The following is a 24,855-nucleotide window of genomic DNA, read 5'->3' as shown; positions in this document are numbered from 1 at the left end:
CCCCGTAGCGGGACGTGAGGCTGCGGCAAACCCGCTCGGAACAGGCCTGGTGGTGTAGAGGCGGTGGTAGAGGCGGGAGCTGGACTGCTACCCCGCCGGATCAGCAGCAGTAGCAGCACCAGCAGCAAATTCAGCTGATCGCTATAAATCGGTACGTTGGATGGATGGATAAAAGGGTGAGACAAGTGTTTCAGGGTTAAAGATGTTAGAAAATGGAATTTAAATTCCAAACTTTTAAAGACGTGTCCGTGTGTGTGTGTGTTGGGCGAAAAGTGGAGTTGCTTTTGGGTTTTTTTCTCAAAAGTAAAAAAGTGGAAAAGTTTAGCATAAAACGTAACCGTGCTGCTGTCGTCTGTGGTGGTTGTGCTTCTATCGATAGAGAAAGAGAATCAGTGTTAGAAAGAGGATTATCGAGAGAAAAAGGGAGAACGTGAGAGAGCGAGCGAGAGTGGCAAAGAATGGCGAGCGAATAACCTGTCGACGCAGAGGCAGCTGTATCGAAATGTGCGTACAGCTCGGTGCGGTGTATTAGCGTTTGTGCGAACGTGTGTGTTTGTGTGTGTGTGTGTGCGTGTCGGCTCGCGAAGGTGACTGTCGCCATGCAAGCGCGCTGCTGCTGTAATGCAATGTTGAGAGCATTTGAAATGCTTTGAGTGAAGGAAAAAGCGCGTGAAAAGAAACGACGGTGCAAAGGAGAAACAAAATTATTGTACGTGTGTGCATGTGTGTGTGTGCGTGTGTATTCCACTGTGTGCGTGTCTGCTCTCTGTAACGCGAGCGAGACTGTGTGTAAAAAAAGCGATTCGTTGTCGTCAGCCGTCATCTTGGCAGCAGCAGCAGCAGCAGCAGCAGTAGAGCAAGCAGCCAACATTTTTGACAGTACAAAACTCGGCGCGGTAATTAGTTTGGATCTCGTTACGGCAAAGATTTACGTTCTACGTGCGTTTCTGTGCTACCTATCGAGCTTGTAGGACGTTATTTAAACGGACCAATTGCAGTGATTTTTCAGGTTGGTGTGTAGATTTGGCGTGCCAAGAGCGTGTTGTTTTAGGCAGACGCTTAATAGTATCAAAATGGTGAAGTTTAGTACGATTAGATAAACTCGATTTCAGTACAGAACCGCATACGCACCGGGGCCAGTCAGCATCATTCAAACATCAGCCGGAGCAAGGCGCGTTCTGTTAATGGAAACCATTCTTCCATTCCTAAGGAATGCCAGTGTGCCAAACTCCACACTGCAAAGAAATGTTATATTCCTTCGCATAGGGAGGCAATAAACCCGACATGCAAAGAAACCGGGCGAGGAAATATGATTTTTGTACCTCGTAAATAGAAAACACCTCGTGCATGTGATAACGAGTAGGAAAAAGTGCGTGTATCATTAGCGTGAAGTGTCACCGTGGCCAGGGAAAAGACACATCATCATAATAAGCCCTCGACTCGTAGAACTTCATCCTGCTGCATAGAACAAAAAAAAAACAATGGTAAAGCAATGAACAGGGAAAATATCTGCTATTGCTGAAAAGTCCACGCTTTCTGATACATTTTTGTTTAAAACCGGTCATCATTAGCAGCTGCCCTCCGCGAAAGCAACATAAGGGCAGTCAAGGTGGCCTTCCACCAGGTGTAAAAAGAGTTCTCGCTCGTTTGAATATCTGTCTTTTTCACCGACAGCGGAGTGTGTGTGTGTATGTGTGTTTTGGTTACGTGCGTGTACAGTACCTGGCTTTTGGAATACCCCAATAAACACCGTGCACAGGGTGGCATGGATGTGATTTAGCGAACTACTCTGCAGGATGGTCCCCACTTTCTGGGATAGTTGTTGGGGAGTTTGAATCGGATCAAAGTTCACAAGGGTTTAATTAATACACCTAATCTAGTGCATCTTGCAGTCATGCTAATGTCAACTCTATATTGTTCCTGTCATGCTAAACTGATCAATAATAATGTTCTTTCCCCCTTTTTTCATGTTTGTATGCTGTGGCGACGTCTGGCATGGATCAATCTTCCCTCTAATCACTGGTGCTTTTTTTCGGATATCACTCGCACACATACACGTACACACGCACATATACACTTTGGTTTTGGTGTAAATATGTCTAATCTGCGGTCATCGATGATCTTTACTGGAATCTTTACTCAACGTACGTTGTATTGCCATTTTGATGGTTTGCAAAGAAGAACAAATTATTACATCTTGTTTCTTGTTTTCGTATGTACACATTTTAGGCTCACAGTGAATACGCCCAGGCAGGTAGCAGGTAACAAGACCGACCGTGAAGAATTACTTTGAATGCTGCAAAATCACATCTTCACTAATGCGTGGCGTTCAGCGTCTAGCAGATGACCAATAGCAACGGAGGAGGAATGTGTTGCGTTGCGCGTTAAAGGGAGCGGCAGATGTAACGACAGTAACTACCGTTTCGGTGCTGCAGGGGATTACGATAAACGGGCAGGTGCAGGAAGGCGCTGTGGATATACGTTGGATGCTGTAAGCCGGGCCGGGTGGACGGTATATGTTGGTGGAGGCCGGCGGAGGCGTAGGATCGGACGGAACCGCGCGAACGGTCCGGTAAACCAAGCGGTTCAGCACCACCATTGTCACGCACAAGGCAGGTCAGGTCAGCAGAATAACTCACCACAACGATTGACGCCGCAGCAGGACGATTTTTGTTCGTATTAGATTTATAGCAAACTTTGCCGCAGTTAGCTTGCTTTCGTAACCGTCGGACAAGCGGGCTTGGGGCTGCGATCACCGAAGAGGGGTGGTGGCAGTAGTAGAAGTAGCAGCAGCAGCAGTAGTAGTAGCACCAGCGCTACTACTAGTACACAGGGGCCTTATCCCTGTCACTTTTCTTGTTTTACCGGTTCCAAAGCGGCTTAGAAAATAAACTTTAATCTGACTCTCGGTTGGTTCGGTGGCACCTCGGAAATGTCCGACACTGGTAGTGGACACGACGGAGGCGCCCAAAAGGACTATTCACAAAAGATGGACGGCGGAGGCGTGCTGGGCGGGGGCGGCAGCGGCGACTTCGACTCGGGCCAGCAGAGCCAGCAGACGGAGCAGGAGCTGGCTACGAAGATGCTGCAGATCCAGTCGAAGCGCTTCTACCTGGATGTGAAGCAGAATCGCCGCGGCCGGTTCATCAAGGTGGCCGAGATCGGTGCGGACGGGCGGCGCAGCCAGATCTTTTTGGCCCTGTCGACCGCGGCCGAGTTCCGGGACCATCTGTCGACGTTCAGCGACTATTACGCGTCGCTCGGCCCGCCCAACCCGGACAATGTGCCCGAGGACGGCAAGCTAAAGTCGGAGATGATGATCAAGGACAACCGGCGGTACTATCTGGACCTGAAGGAGAACGTGCGGGGCCGGTTTCTGCGCGTTTCGCAGACGATCACGCGTGGCGGGCCCCGTTCGCAGATCGCCATTCCGGCTCAGGGTATGATCGAGTTCCGCGACGCGCTGACCGACCTGCTCGAGGAGTTCGGCACGAACGATGGTGGTTACAAGGGCGAGCTGCCCGAGGGTCGCCATATGCGGGTCGATAACAAAAATTTCTACTTCGACATCGGGCAGAATAGCCGGGGAATATATATGCGGGTGTCGGAGGTGAAAAGCAACTTCCGCACCGCGATCACGGTGCCGGAAAAGTGCTGGTCACGGTTCCGCGACATCCTCACCGATTACTGTGACAAAATGAAGAAAACGTCCGAGTCAACTACTTCTTCAATCACTGCCGATAATACTTTACAAAAGCAAACATCAAATAATATGTAAAATTTTGAGTTAATGAAGCGAAAACCAACAACAAAATGAACAAACAAGCAAAGATAAGCGAAGAACTAGTAGCAAGCAACCCCAACAAGCAAACAAGCAAAAACATATACAGCAAGCCCAGATTCAAACTATATGAAAAAGCATAGCAGAAAGATACAGTTCAGAGATAGAAAAAGAAAGAGGGAGAGCGAGAGAGAAAGAGCGAATAATATAAAGGAAGAAAAAAACAAACAAACAAATAATAATAAAGATTATAATATTAATAAACCGTAGACCCAATAGAAATGAGAGCAGACCATGGAAAGATGAATGAAATTCGAACGAATGAGATGCACCATTACACATCCGTTACATTCACAAAGTGACGAAAATGAGAGAGGGAAGCTGAAGAATGAAACAAAACAGCAACAAAAGCAAACAAATAATTAAAAAAAAGTACAGTTGGGTATAATTAGTGGCTGGGGAGCAAATTCAGTTAAAATCTAGGACAAACGAATTGGTTGGTTGGTAGTTTGAAGCTAAATTGAACATGGTGGTGGTTGCAGGTAGTTTGAGGAAACGTTAAACGGCAGCAACAGTTAATAGCAAAATGCATATTAAGAGAATGGTAACACTTGTAGTGGAAATGGCGAATGATAAAAAAAGATGAAGATGCGCGTAGAACACGATAGAAATTATCGATTTAGCAGGAAAATGCAAGATGCCAGATAGGAAAAGAAAGATAAGCTACACATTTTCTCCCCATTATGTTTCGTTTTCTTGTTCTTAGGCTTTTGTTTTGTAAGATTGTTTATTTTTGCGTCTGTTACTTTATTTAGTTTTTTTTTTTAATTTACTTATGTCTCGTGTTATTTACACGTGGGGCAGCGAAAAACTAGACCAGACCAGACATATTAAACAGCAAACGCTCTTTTAAGCGCGAATGAATGGATAGTGGCTGTATATCGTCATCGTCTCATCGTTTGTGAAAGCTTTCTTTTTCTACCTGTGTGGGCTGGATTTGGATTCTGTCCTTTAAGCTAACCAAGCCAAGAACGTCTCAGCTACAGTCTTTAGTAGAAAATGTTGAGGGAGTTTCTCTGTAAAAAAAAACTTATCGTGCATAACCGATAATTAGAGTAAAAGGGTAAACCATTTTAAATTCACACAAGCTGAGCTACACAAACACACAAACGACACTGAGGAAAGAGAAAGGTTATAATCACAATTGAAGGGGCGTTAACAAATCTGCGAAACAATACAATCCGCCATTCGCAATGCAAAAGGATCGAATGAACCGAATAAGAAAAAAAAAAACACTGAGAAAGCCACTACGGATAAAATACCCCGAACATTAACAGGGGAGAGACTAAACAGAAAACTCAGATAAAATCTGAATATATATGGATACGTTGACAGCAAGTGGAAAGAAAACTGTTCTAAAAAGTTAAAATAAATTGTTGTGTACTGCTAGTTTACGTTGTATTTGTTTTTTTTTCCATTATTGAATACATATACGCTCGAAATTAAAACACAACAAGATACCACAGTAAAAAAGTAATTGCAGTAAATGGAAATGAAATTGGAAGGTACCATTTGTACGGCTATTAGTATCGTATAGGACTCTTTTAACCTTAACAGTGCAACTTTTAGTTGTTTTGTAACATTGAAGATTTCTTATTTTTCATTTACAACAGGCTCTATTTTTAATTTGCAAGTACCGCAATGATTTCAGCCTTGGTGTAATCTGCTAATGAAAAGATAATTTAAGAAGCATTTTAACATTCACTCTTGTTAACGTGTTATACAAATGTCATTTAAGTTCGATTATTAATGAAAAGAGGTTTTCTTACTTATTGGTGGTTTGCTAAGAAAACGATGGTTAAAGAAAAACTTAGACAGAAAATGCAAATTATAACGAAGTCAATATATATTACTGTTAAATGTTTCGTAAAGCAAAAGATCAATAGTGCAGTTGAAACGACGATACAAAGAAACACAGAAGAGAAACTATGAAAGAAAACCCCCTTTTTTGTCACAATTGAAACAATAGATAAAAAGTGACGTTTAAGACGAATCTAAACTGCTGTAAAAAAACTGTGTACAACAAGGCATAGAAAATAGATTTAAAACTGAAAGTATTTTTTGCTTTTGTTAAATTGTGTTTTATGTTTACTCTCTTCATTATCTCGTTTTTATAAATACCTCTATAAAAAGGTTCTACCAATTGAAAGCAGTTTTTGCAAATCTAATACAGAGTGTTAAACGAAAGAAGTAATGTTTTGCATAATTTCTACTGTACTGTGTTTTACTGAGCCATTCACCTTTGTTGAACAATTCGCATACCATGCTTAGCCTTATAAATGGCAGCCAAGCATTCGTTGTGTGTTCTTGGAAAACCTCGCGCAAAAGCGATGTTGTAAAACAAGTTTTACAGTTGCATGTACTTGTGTGTACGGAAAATGGAGATCTAAGTACAAACTATCATTAATGTAAGTGTTATTATGCGTTTTTAGTTGTTTCAATTACGTTTCACTACCCAGCCTAAAGTTCAAACATTCTACACTGTACCTACTGGCAACATTCAACAACACATGCGTTCGGTTGCCTACTTTTTCATTCGGTTTTAACAAACTAATTGGCACCAGTTGCAGTTACATTGAGAAAATGTTATGTTTGAGTCGTCCTGCCAATAAATGACACAACCAAGACCTATTACAACAGCGATCAGAACCTTTGAAGTCGATATGTATAAATAAAAGCGAACCAAGGTGAACAACTACCAACAAAACATTGCAATAAGATTATAATGCAATAACATTGCAACGCATCTCAGAGTCGAAATATGCAAACAAAATAAGAAAGATGGATCTAAAACCAAATTGCTACAATTAAGGAAGTCTTAAACTCTACCGACTTCTATCTATTATGAAATATTGTGAAATTTTATATTCTGTTGTTTCCTTTCAAGTCTATTATAGCGAATAAACTAGAAGAGAATACATAGAAATCAGCTTAAGACATAGGGTGTGAGCAAAATCTGTAAGGCAAGCAGCGAAACACTGTATGTATGTAAGGGATGGAGAATAATTCGTCCGCGCATTCAAAAACTTGCCAGCTACAGAAAGAAGAAAAGAAGAAAACTAAGGGAAAATATAAGACAAAAACAATGAGAAGAACTGGCATTATAGATGAAAAACAAAGAAATGAATAGAAACTAAGGAAGAAAAAGAAATTAAAGAGCAAAAAAAAGAGAACAACATTATATAATTACATTAAGAGAAACTACCATAGGGTAATTATTCGAGGCATTTAATGCGCAAAACGAAAAATATGGTCAATCGAAAAGAGCAGATTATGCTGATAAGTGAAATACGCAAACCTTCACAATGTTGGAAAAAAACATACCTTCGGTTGGATTTTTAAGCGAGCCTTTAAGCACACTATTACACAATGGTATGAACGAAAACACACACACACACACCACACACGTTCCCAAAGAACACACTCTCGAATACAATTAATGGTTAAGAGCAATAGTTCATTTTTCCGAACCGAAACACTGCAGCTGCATTGAAGATAAATAAGATAGGAAAATGAGCCGCACGAAATATCTACCAAGCCGCCACGATAAAATAGAACCGTTTTTTCTCGAATTTATACGACAACTACTACCACTTATCGCATAGTGCGATTTTTAAGCGATCACATTTAAAAGTGTATGCATCTCGAGGATCCGGCAAAGCTGATGGGGGCTCACAGGCACGTTCGATGTGCATAAAGTTGTAAAAAAGAAAAAAAGAAAGATGAAAAGATGATTAAATTACAAACAAACAAACAAACAAACAAACATCAAGCACATGACCTGACACTCATGTACAAGTTTCCGGTGGAGCTCAGTGTCCGCGTGTGTGTGTTTGTGGATATTTTCCTGATTTCGTTTCTTAGTGCTCCCCCATTAACTGTACCACTATGTTAAAGAATTTGATGATATCGATCCAATCGAAGGATGAACTACAGGCGGCGTGTACTGAGAATGCTTGTATGCTTGTATTTTTCTTTCACTTCCAGAAACAACATTCCGTTTCAAACGGACTTCAAAATGTGATCATGCACTCCTGCAGAAGAAAGTGCACCTTTAATTTTCGCCTAAAAACGAAGGCAATGGAAATGTACACCAACTTCAAGCATGCGGGTTTCCAAACACTGGAATATCAGCTAATATCTGATCAGTACCGTATCCTTTTGTTCCGATTTCGTCCCGTTGTGTAACAGCGAGAGAGTTTCCCAGAAACTCCGCATCCTACATACAGTAGCTTTAATTAAAGGAAGAAAAAGTGGATATATTATTAGGAAAGCATGGTCATAGACGCAGTGAGAACAATGAAACAGCGAAACACTACAAAAACAAACGTGATCAATCCTTGTGCAACAAGCACAAACTCTCTAGACCATAAATGTGAGACGTTGGAGGCGATATAGAAATAGTGAACAAACAACTTGTAAGCTGATGCTGAAGACATTCGGAGATCAAATCTCCTTCCGCAAATAAAACGCGTATATCGAGGCTATCGAGTGTGTTACCGTTTAGAATAAAGCAACCTCGATCACACTGTGCATGGCTTGCCCCAAATCGATCCATTCGGCCAATCGGCATATCGTCGTGGCGAAAAAAAAAACACACACACACACAAACAATATCTTGGGAAATTCAATGAGGGGACATGCTGTAGTTTATACGATACGTAAACCTAGAACGACCAAACGTTGTGGCAAAACATCAAACAATGGGCAGTAACGGATAGCCCAAAAACGGTGGCGCAACAAATGAAAAGGTAGAAGAAACTATTGAAAGTAGAACTAACCAGGAAAGTGTAGAAGAAAAACTGTCCCGTACAACATACAAAACGGATAGATGTATTCACAACGCGAAAGCAAGCAGAAAGTGGCAAGTATGTTAAGAAATAAAGCAAGCGAAAGTTTAAGTCAAGAAGCTAAAAAGGAGTAGATGAAAAAAAAGTATAACCAAACGAGAATAAGACAAGAGAAAAGTAAAGATAAAAAAACTTATATGTAGCCAGATTTTGTCCCGCAAACTGTAGCAGTGAAAATGTATGAAACAATATATCTATGGAAGAGGATGTGCAATTTTTGAGAAAAGATAACAAAAGAAATTAGCAACACGAGAAAATTGAGTTTCCAACAGAGACATGCACACATTGTTTTGCGCATCCATTTAGATAATACGATTTGGTTGCCAAATGAACGCCTTGGATGGATTTAATTTGCACTATATAAATGTATTCCAGTTCTTATTTTTCACCTTTCTTTTGAAATATTTTGTAGTGTTCTTTTATCTCATTTTTTACTGATAACAACATTTTAACAACACGTAAAAGTACACAGCTTTCCGAATGAGAAACACGGAGACATTCTCAATCATGAAAAAGGCAATAGAAGTTACATGTATGCAAATGAAACACAGACATGAAACAAAAGCGAAGAGTGTACGAGATAAAGAAAGAAGGAAAGAAAGAGAACGTTATATATACTTAAAAGAAATAATAGTGCTACGAACAGACACATCAAAACTGTGACATGCAACATAACTAAGTAAAGCGTATAATAAAGCCACAGCATGACAGAGGACAATTAATATAAATCGTGGTGAAAAGAAGATAAATTACTAGGTAACAATCGTCCCAGAGGGGTTTGCCCAAAATAGCAGAACAGTAATAACAATTGAAAGACAACACAAACAAATAAAGTAACAAACAACAAAGCTAAACCATACAAAACAATTTAAAGAAATGAACAGAAAGTATATTTTTAGATGAAGATGAAAAACCGATTTTTCCTTTCCGTTTTCTGCATTTAGCTGACATGCTATTAATAATTCAGAACCATTCTTTGATAGACAAATCAGCGAAAAAGCTATACCACAGTGCATAAGATCAGGGGATATGATCATAGGAGCATAGATGATCGATGGCTAGTATTGTACTGTTTATTAACTTTAACGATGGTGGTCAAATTCAGAACGGTTTAGGTAGATTTGAACAGATCCTGTTTTTTTTTTCTTAAAAAATTAGTGTTCTATTTAATTGTCGATTTTGTTCGCAAAATAATCTATTTTAAAATACTGTGCAATAATGCACGTGAAGTAATTTCTCTACAACGCTTCTGGTAATGAATTTATTTTTAATGTAAATGTTCTGTATCACCAAAAACAGCGTCACCTTAATAACTTAATGAATTACACTTTCATTTCTTTCACAACATACATCAAACCACTTGTGAGCTAATAGTTGTGTTGTTGTGTGCGTGTTTGAAGAAAATGAAACCGAAACGTTTAGAAAAGTGCACGTGGAAACTAAAAACAAAATTCTAGCCGGCCATCTCATAGCAAATGAACCATCATAGGCAATTGCAAACAAAAGCTGAGTGTAGATGTGTATCGAAACAACATGGAGTGTAAAGGAAATAAAAGCTGAAATTAATCAAAACAAGAGCAAACGAGATTAAAGCGAACGGCACACGAACTGGGAAACCCGAATGAGCAGACTCAACTGCAGGTAATGGTTGCAAGAGCTGCAAACATGGAAAGCAAATGCATAAGGATAGTACCAAGTTGATGAAGGATGGGCATTTGGAAACGAATGTGAAATGAAACGAGATCACACGAACAAAACCAGTGAAGAGAAACATCGGACAAGACACTGCACTAGTAATGGTGGTAACGGAAAAAGGAATAAACAAAAAGTCGACAGCTTAAAGGTGTTTTGATTATTTGATTCAGGTGTTACAATGTTAGTAGGAAATATACTAATAAATGTGATTACAAACCAATAAAAAGGAACAAAAAAATAAAAACAAACAAACGAAAACCAACCAATCAAAGTGGGCGTAAAATTAGTTAGTTTTGGATTTATGATAGAAAGCGATTCCAACGCTACGATTAAGTGATCGATTAGCGATCGCCGTCTAACACTGAATTCATATTTGTTCGCAACAACTCTGTTTGTCTGAGATATGGCGATTTGTTCACATCATCCATCAATTTGAGCTTGCGTTTATTGCTAAACTATCCATCGAAGTATTTCGAGAGAGTAAGATATATAAGAGGGCAATACGAAACGTATTTTACGGTACAGTATTTGGTCCACTATGAGTGAAATTTTGAGAGACTTTAATCGAATGATCGTATACTTGCACGGATCCCCTACGAAGATCTTCCACAATACAGCACAAGATAATCTGAGGCTCTGTATTATTAGTTTGATCTTCTCTTCGCCTACATAAAATTGCCTCAGCAACAATGCTAATGATGACAACAGAACTGGGTTAACTTATGAAATATGGCTGCAGGGGTTTTTTTTTTCTTGATATCACATCTGATCTTGGTATGTCTATAGAGCTATAATCTACTAAATCAAATCACAACGCAGTTGCAGTATCGCTATGTTTCTTAAGATTTGCATAGTGAGAGCTTTATCAACAGGACATGCTTTGTGGTGAAGAATAATGTTATAAAGATTCCATACATCTCTTCATTTTATTCATTATTTTATATTGTTATTCAAAATATCCATAATGAGGTCCATTTAGTGGTCGAGTAAAAATTAGTGTGAAATATTGTTTTTTTTTTGTTATTTGTTACTACTGATGATTTTTAATCATATATTCTAAGCCCAGACTATTTACACTGTTTTCTATAATAACGTTTCACTTTGAATATTGTTGTGGTTCTTTTCTGTCCTCCAAATTTTAAAACGCCATATTTTAATGAAAAGAATCCGTGAAACGTAATTAAAACATGAATAAAAAACCGTTGCAAAACATTTAATTGATCATACGATATACTTTTAGGTAGGTATTGGCCGACGACGGTTGTTGCGCCAACAAAAGAAAAATGTACACCGTAACACCCCCCGAAACTGTTGCAATGTAACGCAACAATAATATGTAGAAAGCTTATAAACTTACCTAGAACACGATGGGAATATGTACACTAGAGAAAACATTAGCTCCCGTGCGGTGCTTATACATTGCTCGATCGCATATGATCAAGGTGGTTCGTTTATTTTCGTATACACTATTCACTCGTTCAGGTTACTTCGTATAGCGTCTCGAAGTGTACCATCGAGTGAAGCGATCCGATTTCGTTCGAAGTACTGACCACGTACTACAGGCTCGTACTAAGTCCTACACTCATCCTATCCTATGTAGAATTGAGCACTATCTAAACGTATCTACTAATCAATTAACGCGTCGTGGTCACACTAAACTGGTCCTTTTTCACACTAGAGTAAACCGTGTGCCTGCTAACACACAGTAAATAAATTAAAATCAAGTTTTGAAAAAAAAATCAACCGAATTTTCTCTCCTACATCCAGCCATTACAGAAGCCTACGTGGGCTTCGCAAACCCTGCGGTTTGCCTTCGGTTGTATAACTCGTGTCTTGTGCACACTTTTTAAAACGGTGTGTTATGGCAAAACGAATACAAAATCTAATGCTATGCTGCCTACCAAACATGGCAAACCGATCGTCGAAATCTTGTACCTCGTTTCGCTTACCAGCAGAGCTCGAACATTACAATCAAGTTTAGTCATAAACATAAATCTATTCCGCTGATCCTGATCGATGGCCATGTTGGTACGTTGGTGGAATGGTGGTATGGGAACTATGCTGCTTAAATATCACGCTTCCTGTATCTAGGCTATTTATGGTTGGTTGTATCAGCAAATCGTTGAAAAAAAAAACGAAATCGAATGACAGCATTCCAAGCGCCGCTAGTGGACGTACTTCAGCTTGGTCCACCCGAACTGGCTGGCGTACACTTCTCTATAGCTGTTCTTGAAACCATAGAACGCGTACAGCGACAATCCTACCATCGAAAAACAAACAAGGTAAGTTAACAATTGTATTGAAGGAGCATCATACAGTTATGCATGCAGGTCGCGGATGGGTTACGAGTTACAATGATTTGCATGCCTGGGTGTTGCATGGTGTCATGTTGGCTCGACTACGGATCAGAGCAGAGGGTAGAAGGTGTTAGACGATACGGGTACATATGTTAACAGCATACCATCAGTAAGCAGGCAGGCGGGCAGATTAATAAAGGGAGATAAAATAATGGTGGGACTAGCGTCAAATCTACAGTCAGTGCCGGTGTGTACCCTTCGTTCGCTACGCGTCGGGCAGAAACTGTTTCGGTGGTACCGTTTTTCTGAGACCGTCCTTGAAGTTGCGGAACGACACCCGATGCTCGACCGAGTTGCGTATGCTGCTTGGACGCGTCTCGGGATTGATCGACTTGAGCACGTCATCGAACAGGAGCTTCTGTTTCTTTTTCGCCGTATCGAACCCGCGCGCCCGGTCACGGAAGCTTTCGTCTCGTGGTTTTGCTGCATCCCGCGGTGTGGCGGGAGCTAGCGAATTGCTGGATGAACCCATACTGAGCCCCGAATCCGTGCTGGATGCCGGTGGTTGCTGTTCGCCAATTGGTCGCTGAAGGTTATCTTCACTGACCGCTGCCATCATGCTCGGTTGCAACGTTTTCGGACGACCCGTTGCGTCCAGCGGTCCACGCAGTAGAATCTTCTCCAGCCGCGATTTGAAAGCATCGCGTGGATTAGAGGAGGATGGTGTAGTCGGTTCGGGGCTGGTAGGTTCATCGCGTGGTTTGAGAGTGGTGGCCAGTACGGTCGTGGAGCTGGGTACGGGTTTCAGCTTTTTCAACTCCACTTCATAATATTGTCCCTCGGTGGGAGTTGCAGCCGATGTCGGGAGCGGTGTTGATGGTGTTGCTTCCGTTGGGAGAATCGATGCTCGTTGGGATTTTCCTTTGCCGAGCGTGTTGAACAGCACCGGATCGAAGATGGGAGCGGCCGGGATGGGACTCTTCGGTGTGTCCGGTATAACCGACCCGGCACGGATAGTGTTGAACAGCGTTTCGTCAAACTTGGGTGCGGGAGGTATTACCACGCTGCTGTACTCGGACCGTGCCCGGTCGACTTCCGGTTCGTCCGTTTCGCTTTCCTGCGGGGAGTTAGAGTGACTTAGCTTGTTTCGCAACAGCACGAAGCTCGGTTCACTGGTGGAACGGCTAATGCCCGGTACGGTCGGTGGCACGGATACCGTGGCCTCTTGTCGGGCGGAATAATCTTGCTCCTCTTCCAGCCGCGTCTCATCCGGCTGCTGTAGACGCTTTAGAGGTGCTTTAACTGGATTAATGAGCAGCGTGCTTAACCGGTTCATAAACCGTTCCTTCTCTGCCGCTCGGAAGTTGATGTAGTCTTGCTCTTCTTCGGTCAGCTCCTTCGGTGCCGGTGCTCCGTCTTCTCCCATTCCCGCGATATACATGACACGAGGCTTTAGCTTCTGCTTATCGCTTCCAACATCGGTGGAAGCATCTTCACTAGCTATTACTATCGTAGGAGGTTGCGTTTCTTTATCCGGATCGTCTTTGATATCTTGCACTTCTTTCTGTTCCTCTGGCTGGTGATCGTTGACTGAGGTAGAGGTAGGTTCTTCAGCATCGGCTTCAGGCATTTCCTGTTGCACTTCCACGATACTATCGTCCGCCCGGTGAATATCGGCAATGACCGATTGCTCACGAAAAACGGGACTAGCCAACGACTCATCATCACCGTTCGGTGTTCTGGGGATGTAGTTTCCCGAGCTGAGACCTTCCTCAACGGAAGGTAGCGTGTCTTCATCGTCTAGTATGTGATCTAAAAATGCGATCGCTCGGGAAGTTTCCTTCTCGTCCGTTATCGAGACAGGTTCGATGGATTCCCCACTACTTAGTGGCACTACTTTATGTTCGTCTCGACGTTCACCACTTTCTTCTTCCTGTGTCACAAAGTAAACCTTCCCATTAGGTTCAACCTTTTCCTTAAACCCACGAACCGTTTCCTCGGACAGTGGTATAATCTCATCGAAGCTACTCTTTGGTGTTGACGTGTTCGATCTCGGTTGTTTCATTTGACGCTGCTCCTCTTCCGGCTCGGCCACGGATACAGTACCTGCAGCAGCTACAACGGTCTGAGCAATGATCATCTCCTTTGTGGGGTGCGTCGGTTTCAGTTCCATCATTCGTGCTTCCTTTTCGGCTGTTTCGACCGATATGGCTGTGCTTAGATTCTGTGAATAGTACCCATTCTGCTGTGGATAGTTTGTGTGCTCGCGAACATTAAGGTCCGAGCCGGTCACTGTTACGGATCCATTTTCTAGATCTGCCGTATGATCATCATCCTCACCATCATCATTCCTTCGGTAGCCCATTTCGGAAGTGGTCTCTACGGGAGGGGAATGTGGTACACGCACATCGGGATTTTTCGCTGCCCGCTTGTTACAGCAAACGCAGGTAAAGTAGATAACTAGTCCTAGGTCATTGGAATCCAACAATGAAGGGATACGGTGCATGCATCGATTGAATTTGGCAGTGAGCAACCAATCGGGGAACGTATAAAAGAGAAGGGAAGAAAGGTTGCATGCAAACATGTTAGTGGTTACACTACAGGAAGAAGGGATCTATTTGAATGAGGGAGCTTAGCTAAATTGATCTACTACTGCTACTAATTCTACTACTACTTCTATGCTGCTGTAGATTGCAGGTGAGTGTATAAATGTGTTATAATAGCGAAAAGCAGGCATAAAAGGCTTACCAATTCCCATCCATATGCCAAAGCGTATCCAGGTGTAGACGTCCAGCATCAGCATCAGATAAATGTTCACAAAAATACTGATTCCCGGTAGCAGCGGCACTAGCGGCACTCGAAACGGTGCATCCGCCCTTTCCCGTGGCTGTATCGAGATGAGCAGCAGCACAAGCAGCGTCAGACCGAGCAGTACTCCGAACAGTATCCAGGCCCACAGTTCCATATCGTAGAAGATAGCGTCTTTTGCGTAAAAGATCGTGAGCGAAAGTGCAATCGCCAGTAGACCTACCAAAAAAAGGTACAACACGATCGCTTGAAACTGAAACCTCTTACCGCGTAGGAAGTGTAACTTACAGTAGATTGTCACCAGCACTCCGACCACACTGCTGGACACGTTCGTCGGTAAACGAATGCAGGACAGATTGAACAGCTGCTTGAAGAAAGCGGAACCCGTAACACGTTCACGTGCCTTCAGTAGGTTCGATGACTCGTACGGGTCTCGGGTGCTGGTAGAGGGAATAGCTGGATCGGGGTTTTCGGAAAATCTGCCGGAAACAGAGAAGTATAAGCACAGGGAATACATCGATCAGCACGAATGATGACGTTAATTTTCATCGTCAGGTTTCGTTTCCCTCTCTGTTGTGAAGTTGCTAACGAAGATAACGATTTCAAGTTAGTTATATAGGCGGGATTGTAACGCGCTTTGAATATTGAGCTTGGAAAAGTTTTTTTGTTTGCGCCAAAACGCAAGGTCAAAATTATTGTGAACCTTCAATCAGCAGTAAACATCAGCTGCACCTTCCTTCCTTCCTGACCATTTTCCAAAAGCAAACAGTACGTTATGCCATGCAGGCATGGCATGTAACAATAAAACACTTAAGTTTCGTAAAGCTTCCGAAACACAAAAAGAAGAGTGATGAAAACAAGTAGCTGCCAAGTAGCAAACCATACCACCGTCAAGTCAGGCTTCATTTCACTCGGTGAAGGTTGCCACCGCCGAATAGTGATGGATGTGGTGGGACATTAGGCTGACATGTTCGTTTGTCGTAAAAAAAGAAGGGGGGGGGGCGTTCCAAAGTTTCACTGCTTTAATGGTAACGGAGCAAACATTAGGTTGATTGGCATATGGAGACAGTTTCACGTGTTTGGTACAGTTATAGCGAAACGGTTATAACGTTTCATGATACCTACCTTAGAATGAGTATCGAGATCGCTACGACCGTGTACGCCATTAGCGTTCCGATCGACAGCATGTTGACCAACGCTTTCAGATCGAACAGGCCGCCCAGCGTACCGGTAAGCATGGCTGCACAGAGCGTCCCAAAAACGGGCGTCTTAAACCGTGGACTAACCTCACCCAGCACCCGGAAGATCAGCCCGTCCTGTGCCATGGCGTAGATGATGCGCGGCTGGGGAAACATGGCCCCGAACAAGCTTGCCACCAGCCCGATGATACCCCCGATGGCCACAATCCATTTGGCAAAGTGCCAACCGATTTCGTTGAAAACGTGCGGCAGCGGAGCGTTAACGTCCTGTTTGTAGTACGGCCAAACGAGCGTCAGCACCGTGGAGACACCGAAGTAGGCGAGGAAGATGATCGTTAACGAGCACAGGATCGCTCGCGGGATTGCCTTACGCGGATTGCGCACTTCTTCGCCCGTCGTCGCAATGCAGTCGAACCCGACGAAGCCAAAGAAACAGGTAGCAGCGCCGCGGAGCGTTCCCTCGAACCCGAACGGGAAAAAGCCTCCCTCGCCCGCATTGTACAGGCTGGACACGTTTTCCGGCTTTATGCGCCAGTTTTCCGGATCAGCCTTAATGGCGCCCGCTATGATGACGAACAGCACGATAAAGAGATTAAGCACGGTAAAGGCATTGTTGACCATGGTAGACTTTTTGAGGCCAAATGCCAGTGCGACTGTGGAGGAAGACGAAAAAGCAATAGAAGGCGTTAAAGCATGTTGAAGTAGCGCACTTACTTAATTCTGTCTCTATACTCACTGCCAAGCAAGATCGCGACAGTGAAGGCGAAAAAGTCAAAGTAGCTAGACATAAAGTCCCACTCGATTGGCGCCACCTCGAGGAAGCGCGTCTTCATTGTATCGTTTGCCAGCGTGTCGATGTACAGACTCAGGCCCCGTGACACACTCGCCGATCCGATGATGTACTCCAGCATCAGGTTCCAGCCGATGATGAACGCCATAAACTCACCGATGCACACGTAACTGTAGATGTACGCCGATCCTGACTTTGGGACGCGTGCTCCGAACTCAGCGTAGCACAGCCCTGCAAGACATACTTCGTTAGTGTTTCGTTCTGATGCGGAGAATGAGCCTGCTCTATAAATTGTGACTCCTACCAGCCAGAAAGGACGCCGCCGCAGCTATCAAAAACGACAGCACGACCGACGGACCAGCTTGATCCTTCGAGACATGGCCAGCGAGCACGTACACACCGACACCGAGCGTGGCGCCCACACCGAGCGCCGTGAGGTCAAAGGTATTCAGTATCCGGCCCAGCTTTTCCGAGCTCCCATCGAAGGAGAGCACTTTCCTGCGGGTCAGAATGCGCCAATACGAAGGACTGGCCATGGTCGCACTAACACTACTGCGCTGCACAGTGGGACCTCCGCCAAGGGGTAGGTGTCCGGCTCAGGAGGGAGCAACAGTGTGCTTCTGGAAACTGTGCCTCACTGCAAGATCGTGCTCGATACTGCTGCTGCTGCTGCCGCCGCTGCTGTCGGTCGTTGCTGCTCCACGGTCACAAACGCTTCTGCGCCTTATCGTAAGTTGCTTTCCCGTCTTGGTACGTCGTTATCATGGGTACCTGTCCAAGAAGAAAAGCAACAAGAAATTCAATTGCCTATCAGACTTTGTCACCCCTTTCGGTTCGGTGTGTTTGCAAACGTATATCTTCAATTAGGTTATCTACACTGATTGGCATGCTGCCATATCACCTGCCCTCCGTCGGCAAAAAATATCATACACCAGTGTCGTCGTTCACTACGCCACGGCCCCGCACGGGAGCTACGACAATTGGCACGTGATGCGTTTCGAGCGAACGTTACAGACTGTGTCTCATCCTATCAGCTGTTTGATACGCACAACCGATCCCGACCGAAATTAGACGAAGAACTCCTGTAAGGAAGTAATATGCTTTCCCCTTATTCGTTTGCTTTCTTTGCCCGGTGGGCTAGGGGGAACCTAGTTGAGAATGAAATCTTCCGGTAAACCTTCGCTGGGGATCTACTAATGAGATGCGTCAATGTGTCCAATGTGTCACTCATTGGGCATTTCTTGTGTTCCTGCTGAGATGACCTGCAGACAATGTCAACTTCAAACGGAATGTCTCGAGGTCTATTAAACGGATGAAATCAACCATTTTGCATACCGCGATAAGACCTCTATCACTTTCACTCTCATTATTTATTTGCGGTATATGCTGCCGGCTACCAAGTAAAAGCCGCACAATGTGTGGATGTGTCATCATGTCATTGTCTAGGTGGTTCTCTTTAGAAAATACAAACACAAACACACTGTACAATGATTAGATTACAAGAGCTGTACGCTAGAGGTGGTCAGTTTGTAGTCATGCGACATCGGGTTTGCTGATAATTGCCCGGTATATGCTCATCTGCCGCTTTGTGCTTTAGCTGCAGCTAAATGGAAGTCAAGATCACGCTACCCGATCGCGGCAGGGTCAAGAAGAGCAAATGCCTGAGCGAAAGGATGTGACCAAAAAGAAGTGCAATTTGTTTTTCCGACCTACAGTCATCCGTGAAGGACGCGTCTGGGATGGAGAGAATCGTACCATTGGGCATAAAGTTGCTGCCCGGACGTGCACAAAACAAAAGCAAACTGGAATGTGTGCGAATTTTATTTTGAATTTCTCAAGGCTAATGACTTTATTGAATTAGTACATCTTTTTCTGCTCTTCTATTTCAAACAATCATAAAATGATTTTTTTTTGAATATTTAGGCAATGGAGAAAATGAATACACGATGACTCAAATACGCCGTATCTTCTAACGTCCACCTCAAGTGCCAGCACCACAATCACACAGGGCAATGATAAGGCTTTAATAATGCCCTTATGTTAATGATAATTCTACACTCGACAGACAAGCGACATTGCGACCCGGTTGATAGTGTCCCAGCACCACCGGCAGCCCCAAAGAGCTTACCCCGTGCGTCCTTGACACCGTTCCGGTGTGTTCTAAATACTTTTCATTCTAATAGCAAACATACTTCGCGCGGATTGCACAATATCTGTTCGCAAATGATTGACTGTTTCTTATCACTGGGTCATTTTGCTTTGCATCTGGCTGCGGTGACAGTTCCGGTCGCATACACTTCTTCGGTTGTGACTGTCTGTTAGGTCACTGGAGCTTCTTCAACCGCAACCGTCAATTATGCGATCATCGTGCGATACGGTTCGCGGGCTTTGGTCTCTCCTTGCAATTAAGTCGAACGTATACGCGAACCGCGTACCGATCTACGGGGGGTTAGGCGGCGGTTTCAAGAGAGCGAGAAAGGGCGGTGAAGGAAAAGTGGGATGGGCCAATGAAGGGGAAAGGGAATTGCATCGTTTTGCTGAGCAACAGTATGACAACGGAGCCAAAACAGCCTACTTACCTACTACACATCGCACAGCTTCACATGTGCTATGTTTTTGCGCGTAGGCATAAGATGCGCTCAACCATTGCCATTATCACAAAGCGGTACGTTCAATATCAAGAGAGTAAGGTTGCCAATTTGCAACGACGCGTAGAGTGCAGCTGCTTTGTGGGCTTCGGGGTTGTTTTGTTTTCAATTAAGTTTTGTATTTACGGTTTTTGTTTTCATTGCGCATCTTGTTTGTACCTCGTGTTGTCTAGTGTGTTGTTAAGAGCTGCTGCTGCTGCTACTGGAAGGTAAGCGTTTGCGCTAATAGGCGATCGTACGGTGCGCTACCAACATTAAGCGTGATAACGCTAAGCACGATAGCAAACCCGCGTGCAAACTTGGCTTTCGAGCGCTGTGTTATGCATTGCGTGTGATGATGCACGGTAAGGGTTAATAATTGGGTATGGGGTGTAGCAGCAAATTTTGGAGGTTACATTTAGCCCGCATTGGTCGACTGTGAGATGCAAGATGATGAAATTCTGCCAAATTACCACGTATTATTGCATTTTCAAGCCTAAGGGACATCCGATTCTACCGATTCCAACTCACATGACCATTGCTAACAGATCAATCGTATGCTGTTCACTTTCAAATGCACGCAAGCAAGTCGGTGGTTTTGTGAACCCTCCGCGTCTCGCATTTGTGTTAATCCGATAACTCACGAAACCTAAACGAGTGCCGAAGGAGGGGTAGCTGGTCAATGGGCGCGGAATGCGTTGCGCGTTAATTATTACACTTTCCACCCTGAATGCGTGTGACGGTGTGAGTGTGTGTGTTTGTATGGGTTTGTGTGTATGAAAAGAAAAAAACAGCACCAAACAGTGCCCGGCGCCCGGCTAGTCGAGGGCAAGCAAGTAAGTTTAGCGGTTCTTTCCTTTTTCCTTCACTTTCGCGCGCAACGGTTCGCGTCACTGCACGCATAATCGATGTTACCACGATGTGCCGCCCGCCAACGATATGTCTTGCGTTCAAGACTCCCTTGGAAGATGCACGCGTGTGCATTAAGGTAAAGGCAATTCGTGGACGTCGATAAGGGCGGTCCGTTCGCTGCCACCAGCCCTGCTCGATATCCGAAAACCCAAAAAAAATCCAGCAGAGCACACCGATTGCACCGATCGGCGGAGACTGTTTGAAGTCAAATGACCGTGAAAATGGGAATGGGAAGAGAATAAGTGCAAAAGAAACGGGCACCAAAACCCCTTCGTCCACTGGTCGATATGATTATTGATAAAGGGATTGATATTATCCAATCTGGCTCAATCTAAACTTTCGTTCGCTTCATTAAACTGTCGGCGACGAAACGGTAGGAAGAAGGAGAAGGGCAAAAGTAGGAGGTCCTTTAAAGTTAACATTTATGTTCGTTTTTCATTGACAAAAGAAATGAAAAAGGTAGAGTTACGAATTGGCAGCATAATGTGTTCATTCAAAAGCTTATACAATTAAAGATGGGACTGTTACAGCTCGTTTGTTGTTGTTGTTGTTTATGTAATTGGTGATTATTAATTGGTGAACTTCGGACCAAGGCGGGTATACAATCATCGTTTACTACAGCAAGATAGCTTTTATAACTTTTTTCAAACTCTGACTTTCAAAGGTAATACAAACATAATTTACAAGAGATATTTGATAAGCTCGTATGTTAACGTGTTTACAAAAGTTATCTATGTATTACTGCTTTAATGTATTTGAAAATGAAGAGTAATATAAATACAAACATGTTTTTGATAAACATTTGCCAAATTTATGAGCTTCCACTCAACTGTGAGAGAAAAACAAAAAATCTATCGTTAATTTTAAGAACACACATTCACTAATCATCGCTTTAGAGCTTATTGCACAAATATACCAGCATTTTTGATGAACATTGTATGTTCCATATTTTGCAACAGGCTAGCTCATTTATCTATCTATTATCTAACACATTTATATGATAAGAATTGCTATCAAATGCAAATATTGTATAATGTAGTACACATCACTACCCTCACATTGCCGTTTTTGTTCATCTCGTGCGTTCTATACCATGTTCTGAACGTTTTGCTCTTGTGTATATGTAGTTTTAGAGTGTCGTTTAAAACTGTGTTGAATAAGAAAAAAAAGCCCAAAAATGGTTAAGTGAAGAAAAAGCAAAATATTTCATTGAAGTCCGGTATAGTGTGAAATGATGTTTTCTTCGACATGTTAATTGCATACATTTGGAATGACACAAGCGAAATCCAAGAGATTTATAAAGAACCTGAATAAATGTCGTACAAAACGAAGCTCACAAAATATTCTATAGGTCCTTTTTAGTCATTAATAGTCTTATGCTGCATTAATAGTCGTGCATCATGCTTATTGATATTTTCATCGATTTGCTTTCTTATTGTCAGAAAATGCATCCCAAATAACCACACAAAACAAAACAAAATCGCTAAAACTACTTACTGTTTCACCAATTTCTTAAATTCGAAAAGTTACTGTGACCTGTGCAAATAGTAAACCGTGAATAAAATGTAGATAATTTTAGATCTATCTGATATTCAAATCATAAAAAAAATTTAAAGTTTAAACGAATTTCAGTTTACATTTCCATGAAATCATTAAAAATGAAACACATATTCAAAGCGCACTGATAGTATCAAACGTAGGAAAGGCATGAGTGATCATTACATTTTAAAGAGATCGTAGGGTGTGACCAGCTAAATTGACACAAAAGAAAGTTGAAGTTTAAAATAAATGGAACTAATAAGTGGGGAACAAAACAAAACAAACAAAAATCGGTAGAATATAAGAGCAAACGGCAAAATACCTCACAAGACAAACTTTTTGACCTACATTGGTATCAGTTGTATGGTTTCTGTAAGGGTCGTTTACATGTTCTTTTGGACTGAATCCCGCTGGATACAGTGATTCCTATTTAATGTTCTGGACAAAACTATTGAATGTTTTTGCTGCATGTTTTGCTTCTCAGTTTTAAGTGTTAAAACATACACACATTCACATAGGCTGCTATCAGTTAATCGCACTATATAAAACATCTACTCGAGCGAAGCTAGGTGGAACACATCTTCATTCTAGCGTGTTACGCCTAGAATCAACAGGTTTATGGCGTTGTGTAATGACTCCATACCTCCCCCACCACGTTCTTACAACAGATGACATACGAGCCATATTAGCCCTCATCGTAATCTCTCACGAGAGTAGCGTCTTTAGCGATAAGAAACAGGTAGTTGCACCAGAACCGGTATCATCGGCTGATTCATATTATTGCGAGCGACAAATCAGCAATGTGGTTGTATCATGTTAAAGATATAATGTAATGACCATGTAAAACTCATTAAACAAAAAAACAAGCTTTGTTGTAAAGCTCATTGAATGATGAGCAAAATAGTTATGTTTAAATGTTTTCTTAAGATTCTTCAGTATTTAAACACTTAATAGTAAAGTATTGTTGTTTGTGCGCATCATTTTATCATTGGCGCACACCTGTTGTTACATCTCGCGGTATTCTGCACGGTAAAGGCAGCGGGCCAACGAAGGTTTGCGTAGCGGTTGTCGTGATTTGAAAGGACCGGCATTCCTACACCCCAATCAACATGCTTGTTCGCATGGACTGGAAACAGTTTGATAAGAGCCGTCGAGGTCCTATTTCATGTAGTCAACAACAATGTACGTGTGGTTTTATAAGTCGTTTCGGTTGCGGTTTTTGTTTTATCTCGAGGAAGAAGTATCTCGTGAATTAATAAGACAGGTAAACTATTCCTTCCTGGTTGATTTTTCCTAAAATATACTCCATCTTGTAAAGTTAGGAATGCTAAAGATCATACTAACCATGAAATAAATCAGCTCACAATCCGAACTCAGGAGGAACAACAAAAAACTTAGAAAAATTCGAAGGTTATTTAAAAACAACCTGTACTAGCGCCACTACGGATGTACGTTGTCGATTTTGCTCTTCTTCGTATCGTAGCAAAAAAAAAAGCCACCACTGTTTCTTATCACTGGTGACTAATGATAAACATCACTTCAAATACAGGGGCAATCAAAGCAAACCCCTATCACTCACTACCAGGGAGTACAATGCCTGGGGTTGTCCATTATCAGCTGATACACATAGCACGTTATAAAATAACACACTCATCAAATGCAACACTTTCAAAACGGCTAACACTGTAATGCTTATAATATTGACTTCACTGGAAAAATCACTATCCACTACGACACTAAACCATTTACACCTGGTAAAAGGTTTTATTGCTCACAATTGGAGGCACTAGTCATATGGACACTATTGCTCTTAACGATTAAATAACAGAAGCTAACCGAGCAAGATGCACATCTTAATACACGGCCGGACTAAAGCGACTGGCGCTCACCGACTGTCACCGATGGTCCAAACCATAATCAAGCTTAAAGCACACTTTTGTTTCTTTTATTTGTGTCACACGGTCCAGCTGCCTTCGATGAGGACGGAGCACAACCAACTGGCGAGTGACTGGCGCGCGCAACGTCTCGATTGGAATAACGCATTGCACGCAACCGACCGTAGTAGTACCGGTGCGGTGATGCTTGGCCACAGTCTTGCCCGCTCTCTCGCTCTCAACGTTACGGTGGTAGTATGCGGTTTAGGGGTTTCCTCTCCCAGTGATCATCCTCTATGGCTTCCTAGTGAGCGGAAATTTGTTGTTTTTTGTTTTCTCTGCTTACCCACTGACCGTTCAGATTACTCTTATCTGTAAGAACTCAGAACCCCCCCCACTCTAGTCAATAGCACCGACTGGCAT

The 24,855-nt window shown here is 42.7% G+C and overlaps 2 protein-coding genes across 3 annotated transcripts; one reads left to right on the top strand and one right to left on the bottom strand.

Annotated features, from left to right (window-relative positions):
• The first annotated feature begins 2,927 nt into the window (after positions 1-2,927).
• On the top strand, positions 2,928-5,235 carry LOC120959079 (transcriptional activator protein Pur-alpha). The gene has a single exon (XM_040382233.2). The coding sequence runs from the start codon at positions 2,933-2,935 to the stop codon at positions 3,776-3,778; it is 846 nt and encodes a 281-aa protein (XP_040238167.1). The 5' UTR covers positions 2,928-2,932; the 3' UTR covers positions 3,779-5,235.
• LOC120959078 (cationic amino acid transporter 2) lies at positions 4,588-24,617 on the bottom strand. 2 transcript variants are annotated; one of them, XM_040382232.2, is made up of 7 exons: positions 23,903-24,617; positions 17,785-18,251; positions 17,427-17,711; positions 16,617-17,343; positions 15,780-15,970; positions 15,432-15,710; positions 4,588-12,646 (listed from the first exon to the last, which is right to left on the bottom strand). In XM_040382232.2, the coding sequence occupies exons 2-7, from the start codon at positions 18,014-18,016 to the stop codon at positions 12,552-12,554; spliced, it is 1,809 nt and encodes a 602-aa protein (XP_040238166.1). In that variant the 5' UTR covers positions 18,017-18,251; positions 23,903-24,617; the 3' UTR covers positions 4,588-12,551. The 2 variants fall into 2 exon arrangements, with proteins under 2 accessions (XP_040238166.1, XP_040238165.2); XM_040382231.2 differs by having other exon boundaries at positions 4,588-15,149; positions 23,903-24,615.
• Positions 24,618-24,855: the final 238 nt, after the last annotated feature.

This window comes from Anopheles coluzzii, chromosome 3, assembly GCF_943734685.1.
Source record: "Anopheles coluzzii chromosome 3, AcolN3, whole genome shotgun sequence".
NCBI lineage: Eukaryota > Metazoa > Arthropoda > Insecta > Diptera > Culicidae > Anopheles > Anopheles coluzzii.
This window is presented reverse-complemented; position numbering and strand designations above follow the sequence as displayed.

Bases quoted from the DNA above. Each gene is read 5' to 3' on its own strand.
- LOC120959079 (XM_040382233.2), top strand. From the start codon at position 2,933: ATGTCCGACACTGGTAGTGGACACGACGGAGGCGCCCAAAAGGACTAT.
- LOC120959078 (XM_040382231.2), bottom strand. From the start codon at position 18,016: ATGGCCAGTCCTTCGTATTGGCGCATTCTGACCCGCAGGAAAGTGCTC. The intron at 17,712-17,784 runs GTAGGAGTCACA...TATGTCTTGCAG, and splicing joins GGCGGCGTCCTTTCTGGCTG to GGCTGTGCTACGCTGAGTTC. The intron at 15,150-15,431 runs GTAAGCCTTTTA...CCAATGACCTAG, and splicing joins TGGCATATGGATGGGAATTG to GACTAGTTATCTACTTTACC.